General features: G+C 37.7%; 1 protein-coding gene across 1 annotated transcript; it reads left to right on the forward strand.

Annotated features, from left to right (window-relative positions):
* The first annotated feature begins 9,661 nt into the window (after nucleotides 1-9,661).
* Nucleotides 9,662-10,160, forward strand: LOC137206423 (large ribosomal subunit protein eL27-like). Its single transcript, XM_067705165.1, has one exon. The coding sequence runs from the start codon at nucleotides 9,701-9,703 to the stop codon at nucleotides 10,109-10,111; it is 411 nt and encodes a 136-aa protein (XP_067561266.1). The 5' UTR covers nucleotides 9,662-9,700; the 3' UTR covers nucleotides 10,112-10,160.
* Nucleotides 10,161-10,699: the final 539 nt, after the last annotated feature.

Raw genomic sequence — 10,699 nt, forward strand, 5'->3', positions numbered from 1 at the left:
TAGGTCTTATGGGGTATCACTTGTTTCTGCTTCTCCCCTCTTATACTATTGCCATCATCATAGAAGAATATACCCTGTCTAGACTGCTGGCCTTAGAAGAATAAGAGACATTTGGAACAGTCCTGGATTGAGCCTTAAGCTTAGTCAAACCACAACCAAGCTGGATTGTGTGTGAATGAGAAATATATTTGTTCTATTAAGCCATTGAATCCAATGGTGGTTGTTATGCAATATTATTATGACAATAACTGACTGATGCAATACAGAAAAGGCCCTTGGGAAAATTCAACACTGGTCTCTGATCTAAAACATACCCTGCACATGTCACACAACTACCTGCAAACTATGGTCAGCTAATAGTACAAAAAAGCTCCCTTAATCTAAAAAAATAAAATAAAATAAAAATTCTACAAGTAACTTAAAACAAGCATTATACTGAATGGAAAAACATTAGAAGTAGTCATATAAAAGTCAGGAACAAGAAAAATTTGCCAGTCTTCAAGTATATTTTGCAGGAATAGGTCCTAGACAATAAATAAAACAAGAAAAACAAGAGGTGTAAATATTGGAAGGAAGAGAAAAATGTTCTTGTTTACAACAATACAATTGTTCGTCAAAAAAATATAAATCAATCAAAAACTTTTAGAACAAATATAAGAGTTCAGTAAATGACAAGACATAAGTTCTACATGAGAAATAACCAAATAGAAAATTAGAAAGTTTAATGGTAAAAAAAAAAGACCCCATTTATGATAGTAACCAAAAAAAGAAAGAAATAGCAGTCATTACCTAGGAACAAATCTAAGAAGAAATGTGCAATACTTTTGAAGAAAAAGAACATATTGAGGCATAAAGGGACCTACAGAAACAGAGAGGCACACATGGACCCAACATGAAGCTGAGGAGCAAATACCTGCCAAGTCCATGCCAATGGATTTCACAGGACCCAGAGATGCACAGAGAATCAATATTGATGACAGTTCTTCCACACACTGATCTCTACATTCAGTTCACTCTCAGCCACAGCCCCAAAATGATACTTATTTTTTAGACACCCTAACAAGCTGATACTAAAATATATGTGAAAGAAAAAAATGTGTGTAAAACGACAAAGTAATGAATGTATAGGGGGGGAGGAATAAAGCAGTAATACATACCCCAAAACATATTTTTAAATTACTTTAATTACAGGTATACCACACTTTATTGCACTTTTCTTTATCACACTTCACAGATGTTGTGCTTTTCTACAAATTGAAGTTTTGTGGTAACCCAGCATACAACAAATCATTGATGTCATTTTTACAACAGCATTTGTTCACTTCATGTTTCTGTATCACATTTTGGTAATTCTTGAAATATTTCAAGCTTTTTCATTATTATTATATTTGTTATGGTGATCTGTGATCAGTGATCTTTGATGTTACTACTACAACTTGCTAAGGCTCAGAGGATGACTAGCATTTTTTAGCAATAAAGTATTTTTAAATTAATATATGTACATTCTTTTGGACATAATGCTGTTGCACACTCTTAATAGACTAAAGCATTGTGTAAACATAACTTTTACATGTACTGGGAAACCTAAAAATTTGTATGAATCACTTTATTGTGGTGATCTGGAAACCATACTACCTCTGAAGTATGTCTGTATAATTCTATAGTAAACAATGAAGGCAAAATAAGAATGTCCAGATAAAAATGAGCTTAGAACATGCACTACCAGTAGATATTCATTAAAAGAACTTTTCAAGGACACACTTCCAATAGAAGGAAATGATCCCTGGAGGAAGGTCTGCAATGCAAGAAGAATGAAAGCACAAGGAGAAAGAAAAAAACAATGTGGGCAAATCTAAACAGAAATTGATGTAAAAAAAAGCAATAATCATATTAACTCCTGAGTTTTGTGCCAAATAAGAATACAGAACTAAATTGCTGGATAAGTAGGGAGGCAAATGTCAGAGTTAAAGTGCTCAAAGATAACTGTATTGCTCAGAAGGAGTGTAAAGTTCATGATTAATTGCAGATATTGTTGAGGTAATATGCATGTTAAAATTTCTATAAGAAGGATAAAAGAATAGAACATATAACTTCAAAACTGAGGGGAAAATAAAATAAAGGGAAGTAAAAACCCCTACCAAGCCAAAAGTTGACAAGAATGAGAAAAGAATAGAAAAATTGGAATAAATAAAATGGCCCAAATAAAAAAGGTAGAAAAATGCAATTATACAAATAAAATAATAAATGAACATAAAGTAAAAATATATTATGTAAAAAAAAAGCTGGATTGAGCAGAAGCAACAAGAACTACAATAATGCAGCCTGTGGAACAAAAACCACATTCATAGAAAGATAGACAAGATGAAAAGGCAGAGGGCTATGTACCAGTTGAAGGATCAAGGTAAAACCCCAGATAAAAAATGAAATGAAGTGGAGATAGGCAACCTTCCAGAAAAAAAATTCAGAATAATGATAGTGAAGATAATCCAGGACCTCAGAAAAAGAATGGAGGCAAAGATTGAGAAGATGCAAGAAATGTTTAACAAAGATCTAGAAAAATTAAAGAACAAACAAACAGATGAACAATACAATAACTGAAATGAAAATACACTAGAAGGAACCAATAGCTGAATAACTGAGGCAGAAGAATGGATAAGTGACCTGGAGGCAGAATGGTGGAATTCACTGCTGCAAAAAAGAATAAAGAAAAAAGAAGGAAAAGAAATGAAGAGAGCCTAAGAGACCTCTGGGACAATATTAAATGCAACAACATTCACATGATAAGGGTCCCAGCAAAAGAAGAGAGACATAAAGGACCTGAAAAAATATTTGAAGAGATTATAGTCAAAAAATTCCCTAACATGAGAAAGGAAATAGCCACCCAAGTCCAGGAAGCTAAGAGAGTCCCAGATACACCCAAGGAGAAAAACGCCAGGACACGTAGTAATCAAATCAGCAAAAATTAAAAACCAAGAAAAAATATTGAAAACAGCAAGGGAAAAATGACAACATACAAAGGAACTCCCTTAAGGTTAACAGCTGATTTCTCAGCAGAAACTCTACAAGCCAGAAGGGAGTGGCATGATATACTTAAAGTGATGAAAGGGTAGAACCTACAACCAACATTATTCTACCCAGCAAGGATCTCATTCAGATTCGATGGAGAAATCAATAGCTTTACAGACAAGCAACAGCTAAGAGAATTCAGTACCAACAAACCAGTGCTACAACAAATGCTAAAGGAACTTTTCTAAGTGGGAAACACAAGAGAAGAGAAAGACCTACAAAAACAAACCCAAAACAATTAAGAAAATGGTAATAGGAACATCCATATAGATAATTACCTTAAACATGAGTGGATTAAATGCTCCAACCAAAAGACACAGGCTCACTGAATGGATTAAAAAACAAGACCCATATATATGCTGTCTACAAGAGATCCACTTCAGACCTAGGGACACATACAGACTGAAAGTGAGGGGATGGCAAAAGATATTCCATGCAAAAGGAAATCAAAAGAAAGCTGGAGTAGCAATACTCATATAAGATAAAACAGACTTCAAAATAAAGAATGTTACAAGAGACAAGGAAGGACACTACATAATGATCAAGGGCTCAATTCAAAAAGAAGATATAACAATTATAAGTATATATGCACCCAACATAGGAGCACTTCAATACATAAGGCAACTGCTAACAGCTATAAAAGAGGAAATCGACAGTAACACAGTAATAATGGGGGACTTTAACACCTGACTTACACCAATGTACAGATCATCCAAACAGAAAATTACTAAGGAAACACAAGCTTTAAATGACATGATAGACCAGATAGACTTAATGATATTCATAGGATATTCCATCCAAAAACAGCAGATTACACTTTCTTCTCAAGTGCGCACAGAACATTCTCCAGGATAGATCACATATTGGATCACAAATCAAGCCTAAATAAATTTAAGAAAATTGAAATCATATCAAGCATCTTTTCTGACTACAACACTATTGGATTAGAAATCAATTACAGGGGAAAAAACGTAAAAAACACGAACACATGGAAGATAAACAATATGATATTAATAACCAAGAGATCACTGAAGAAATCAAAGTGGAAATCAAAAAATACCTAGAGACAAATGACAATGAAAACACGATGATCCAAAACCTATGGGATGCGGCAAAAGCAGTTCTAGGAGGAAAGTTTATAGCTATACAAAGCTACCTCAAGAAACAAGAAAAATCTCAAATAAACGATCTAACCTTACACCTAAAGGAACTAGAGAAAGAAGAGCAAACAAAACCCAAAGTTAGCAGAAGGAAAGAAATCATAAACCTCAGAGCAGAAATAAATGAAATAGAAACAAAGAAAACAATAGCAAAGATCAATAAAACTAAAACCTGGTTCTTTGAGAAGACAAGCAAAATTGATAAACCATTATCCAGACTCCTCAAGAAAAAGAGGGAGAGGACTCAAATCAATAAAATTAGAAATGAAAAATGAGAAATTACAACAGACACTGCAGAAACATAAAGCATCCTAAGAGACTACTACAAGCAACACTATGCCAATAAAATGGACAACCTGGAAGAAATGGACAAACTCTTAGAAAGGTATAACCTTCCAAGACTGAACCAGGAAGAAATACAAAATATGAACAGACCAATCACAGGTAATGAAATTGAAACTGTGTTATAAGATCTTCCAACAAACAAAAGTCCAGGACCAGATGGCTTCACAGGTGAATTCTATCAAACATTTAGAGAAGAGCTAATACCCATCCTTCTCAAAATCTTCCAAAAAACTGCAGAGGAAGGAACACTCCCAAACTAATTTTATGAGGCCACCATCGCCCTGACTCCAAAACCAAAGATACTACAAAAAAAGAAAATTACAGATCAATATCACTGATGAATATAGATGCAAAAATCCTCAACAGAATACTAGCAAACAGAATCCAACAACACCTTAAAAGAATCATACAACATGATCAAGTGGGATTTATCCCAGGGATTGAATGATTCTTCAATATATGCAAATCAATCAATGTGATACACCATATTAACAAATTGAAGAAGAAAAACCATATGATCATCTCAATAGATGCAGGAAAAGCTTCTGACAAAATTCAACACCGATTTATGATAAAAATTCTCCAGAAAGTGGACCTAGAAGGAACCTACCTCAACATAATAAAGGCCATATACAACAAACCCAAAGCAAATATCATTCTCAATGGTGTAAAACTGAAAGCATTTCCTCTAAGATCAGTAACAAGACAAGGATGTCCACTCTCACCACTATTATTCAACATAATTTTGTAAGTCCTGGCCACAGAAATCAGAGAAGAAAAAGAAATAAAAGGAATACAAATTGGAAAAGAAGTAAAACTGTCACTGTTTGCAGATGACATGATACTATACATAAAGAATCCTGAAAATGCCACCAGAAAGCTACTAGAGCTAATCAATGAATTTGGTAAAGTTGCAGGGTACAAAATTAATGCACAGAAATCTCTTGCCTTTCTATACACTAATGATGAAAAATATGAAAGAGAAATTAAGGAAACACTCCATTTACCACTGAACAAAAAGACTAAGATACCTAGGAATAAACATACCTAAGGAGACAAAAGACCTGTATGCAGAAAACTATAAGACACTGATGAAAGAAATTAAAGATGATACTAACAGATAGAGAGATATACCATGTTCTTGACTTGGAAGAATCAATATTGTGAAAATGACTATACTACCCAAAGCAATCTACAGATTCAATGCAATCCCTATCAAATTACCAATGGCATTTTTTTTGGAACTAGAACAAAAAATCTTAAAATTTATATGGAGACACAAAAGACCCCGAATAGCCAAGGCATTCTTGAGGGAAAAAAACGGAGTTGGAGGAATCAGACTCCCTGACTTCAGACTATACTACAGATGTACAGTAATCAAGACAATATGGTACTGGCACAAAAACAGAAACATAGATCAATGGAACAAGACAGAAAGCCCAGAGGTAAATCTACGCACCTATGGTCAACTAATCTATGACAAAGGAGGTAAGGATATACAATGGAGAAAAGACAGTCCCTTCAATAAGTTGTGCTGAGAAAACTGGACAGCTACATGTAAAAGAATGAAATTAGAACACTCCCTAACACCATACACAAAAATAAACTCAAAATGGATTAGAGATCTAAATGTAAGACCAGACACTGTAAAACTATTAGAGGAAAACATAGGAAGAACACTCTTTGACGTAAATCACAACAAGATCTTTCTTGATCCACGTCCTAGAGTAATGGAAATAAAAACAAAAATAAACAAATGGGACCTAATGAAACTTAAAAGCTTTTTCACAGCAAAGGAAACCATAAAGAAGATAAAAAGACAGCCCTCAGAATGGGAGCAAATATTTGCAAATGAATCAACAGACAAAGAATTAATCTCCAAAATATATAAACAGCTCATGCAGCTCAATATTTAAAAAACAAACAGCCCAATCCAAAAATGGGCAGAGGACCTAAATGGACATTTCTTCAAAGAAGACATACAGATGGCCAAGAGGCATATGAAAAGCTGCTCACCATCACTTATTATTAGAGAAATGCAAATCAAAACTGCAATGAGGTATCACCTCACACCAGTTAGAATGGGCATCATCAGAAAATCTACAAACAATAAATGCTGGAGAGGGTGTGGGCAAAAGGGAACCCTCTTGCACTTTTGCTGGGAATATAAATTGATACAGCCACTATGGAGAACAGTATGGAGGTTTCTTTAAAAACTAGAAATAGAATTACCATATGACCCAGCAATCCTGCTACTTGCATATACCCAGAGAAAACCATAATTCAAAAAGACACATGCACACCAATGTTCATTGCAGCACTGTTTACAATAGCCAGGTCATGAGAGCAACCTAAATGCCCATCAACAGACAAATAGATAAAGAAGATGTGGTACATATATGCAGTGGAATATTACTCAGCCATAAAAAGGAACGAAATTGGGTCATTTGTAGAGACATGGATGGATCTAGAGACTGTCATACAGAATGAAGTAAGTCACAGAGAAAAACAAATATCGTATATTAACGCATATATGTGGAACGTAGAAAAATGGTACAGATGAACCAGTTTGCAGGGCAGATATTGAGACACAGATGTAGAGAAGAGTATGGACACCAAGGGAGGAAAGCAGTGAGGGGTGGGGGTGGGGGTGTGATGAATTGGGAGATTGGGATTGACATGTATATACTGATGTGTATAAAATGGATGACTAATAAGAGCCTGCTGTATAAAGAAATAAATAAAATACAATGGGATAATAATAAAAAACAAAACTGGATTGTTTTCCAATCCAACATATTAGTTACACCCAATATGAAAGGCACAAAAATATTGTAATGGAAAGTATAGAAAAAGATACCCCAGCCAAATAACAACTAAAGTGTTAGTGTTCCTAGCTCTGTAGTTTTAATAAAAGACTAAACACAATACAGTTCCAGGCAGATAATTTTACTGGAAATAGACAGGCTTAGTTTGTACTGATGCAAGGTTCATTTCACCTGGAAGTTGAGTTCATATGCCTCTATAACATAGCTTCATAATGCCCATGTCACATCCTCTCTCCCACCTTTGATCTCTGCTCCAGGGGTACTGGACAGCTCTGTTCAAGTTCAGACTTACATTGTCAGCATCCTAGCTCAAGCCCACCCCCACCCACGGGGCCAACACTTGGGGCCTTCATCAGAGCCTCAGAAGTCTGTGGGCAAATGTAGTCCAGATGTTTGGGGTAGTCAAGGTCCCCGGGAATAATCCCTGCAGAAGTTGAAGGATAAGTTCTCCCATCTCCTGTCCTTTGGATGGATGGTCTGGGAGATTTCTGCATGCTTATTGGTGAAATGGAGCTTCATTTCTCACAAGAGCAACCTTAACAGAATTTTATATGGCTTTTCCTCCTTCCTTACCACCTCCCATTTCCCCAAGTCCTGCTTCCTGGGATTGATTGTCTCCAAAATAAGCCACCTGCACCCAAGCATGTTCAGGCTCTGCTTTCAGGGAACCCAGCCAGGCAAAGCCAGCTTGGATGAGTGCTTTAGGAAATGTGCCTGAGGAGGTGGGACATAGCCCAGAGAAGTTTGGATAGGGTCTGGGAAGAGTAATTAAGACTCAGTGCTCTCAATCAGAGCATGCACTGGAGCTTAGGCCCTGGGGAAGAGGCCTCAGGCAGCTGGGGAAACAGTTCAGGTCAGAGGATGTTTGGGGAAAAGGAGAGGAGAGGATGGGCCCTCAGAAAAGGAGAAGGGCCACCAAGACCACCTCTGGCATCCTCCCTTCCTATCAACCCTGGTACTCCTGAGGCCCAGGCATTCAGCAGAAATTCCCATCTCCTCTCTTTCTGGCTCTTACCCCACCTCACATTCCAGCAAAAGCTCATTCTGGTGCAGAAATGCAACCCTTGCTCCTGGGCACAGGTATCACAAAATCAGAGGCCTCCTCATTTTAGTGAGTTTTTTTTTAATTGAAGTACAGTTGATTTACAACATTGTGTTAGTTTTAGGAGGACAGCAAAGTGATACATATTTAATTGTATATATCTATATTCTTTCTTTTTATTCTTTTCCATTATAAGTTATTACAAGATAAACACAAAGATTTATTGTATAGCACAGGAAACTATATTCACATCATATTTTGATTTGTTAACAAAATAATTGGAGTTTTTCACAGCCAACATAAACTAACAGTAAGTTCTCCCATGTGGAAAACTCAGCCTCCAGGCTCTGCAGTTCTCATGCAGCCTCCAAGTGAGAAAGGTCTTGGGCAGAGAGGCCTGGGTTCCAGACCCAGCTGGAGACAGCCTCCTGGCTTGATGACTTCAGGATAGTCACCAACCCTCTCATGTCACAATTTCTTAGCTGTGTAGTGGGAATAAGACTATTCAGGTCCCTTCCTACCCGGCAGGTACATGGTCCTGGAGTTTGAAAGCAAAGTGCTCTGTGGGGAGCCTCAAGTTATAAACTGGGCGGATGTCTTTTTCAATCGAAAAAAACATTGATGCCCACCAGATGTTAGGTTGTGTGCTAGGCGTTGTATAAAATACAAAATGCCAAAGCCAACTAACCAAGAGCCTGTCAACTCTCCCTTTTTTACCTGAATTACCTGGATTCTCACCCAACCCCTGTCCTTCCATCTTTTCCCCAAGCTCTTCCATCATGATGAAATGGAGCTGGGCTCTGTGGGGCCCTCCTGGGTACAAATATTTTAGTGTCCCCACTTCTTGCTTGTAGGAAATAAGCTTCATTCAGCTTCCTTGACCTTCCCTGAGTTCCAAATGGCAGATTCAAACAGTTGCTAATCAGGGAAGGGAAAGGGTGGAGAAACAAAGGAGAAGCAGTCCAGAAACTAGTGCAGCAATAAAGCAAGGTCCTGGTTCCTACTCAAGGAATATACATAACAATACCTTTGAGCTCTTCTGCAGGAACTAAGGCTCCCACCCTTGTGGAGGATGGTAACTTCAGGCTGAGCACAAGATTCCTGGAACACTGTCCTGTTACCTCATCATCAACCAATGAGAAGAAAGTCTGCACACAGTGGAAGATAATGTAGACCCTGACCCCTTCCTCAAATAATTCTTCCTTTAAAAATTTTCATGGTAGCTTCCTCTGCTGTAGGCCCGAGAGGTTGCTGCCGACATGGGCAAGTTCATGAAACCCGGGAAGGTGGTGCTGGTCCTGGCCGGTCGCTACTCTGGACGCAAAGCGGTCATCGTAAAGAACATTGATGATGGCACCACAGACCGACCCTACAGGCATGCTCTGGTGGCTGGAATTGATCGCTATCCCCGCAAAGTGACAGCTGCCATGGGCAAGAAGAAAATTGCCAGGAGGTCAAAGATCAAGTCTTTTGTGAAAGTTTATAATTATAATCACCTCATGCCTACGTGGTACTCTGTGGATATCCCCTTGGACAAAACTGTTGTCAACAAGGATGTCTTCAGAGACCCTGCTCTCAAACACAAGGCCCGACGAGAGGCCAAGGTCAAGTTTGAGGAGAGATACAAGACTGGCAAGAACAAATGGTTCTTTCAGAAGCTGCGGTTTTAGGTCTGTCTTGTTTCAGTCATTAAAAATACAAAAATACAAAAAAAAAAAACTTTCATGGTAGAGCAAATCTTGGGATTTAGCTTTTAGACATGAGTTCACCTTCTCCCCAGGTTGCCAGCCTCCTGAATAAAGCAATCTTTCCTTTCCAACCAACACTTGCCACTCGAGTTTTGGGTTTTGAGTGGCAAGCAGTTGAACCCGAGTTCAGTAACACTGACTCCATGCTGCTTCTCCCCCAGGATCTCATCCTGCCTTTCTTCCTATCAGTGTCTCCCTCAGTACTGGCTCTTGCCTTTTATCCTTCAGTACTCTCATATTTTTCACATTCTGAAGAAAAGTTCATCTTTACCTTTTCTTTGTCAATGTCTCCCCAGTATTGTCAACTGAACTGTGCTTTCACCTCTTAACCCAATCCAAACCAGGAGATAGCAAACTTTTCCTGCAAAGGGTGAGATATTTTATGCTTTTCAGGCCATGTGGTCTCTGTTACAGTTACTTAACTCTGGCACTGTAGTCCAGGGGCAGCCATAGATAATACATAAACATGTAGGCATGTCTGTGTTCCAATAAAACTTTATTTACAAAGAC

Source organism: Pseudorca crassidens, chromosome 15 (assembly GCF_039906515.1).
Source record: "Pseudorca crassidens isolate mPseCra1 chromosome 15, mPseCra1.hap1, whole genome shotgun sequence".
In the NCBI taxonomy this organism is placed as follows: domain Eukaryota; kingdom Metazoa; phylum Chordata; class Mammalia; order Artiodactyla; family Delphinidae; genus Pseudorca; species Pseudorca crassidens.

Coding starts and splice junctions, on each gene's coding strand:
- LOC137206423 (XM_067705165.1), top strand. CDS start 9,701: ATGGGCAAGTTCATGAAACCCGGGAAGGTGGTGCTGGTCCTGGCCGGT.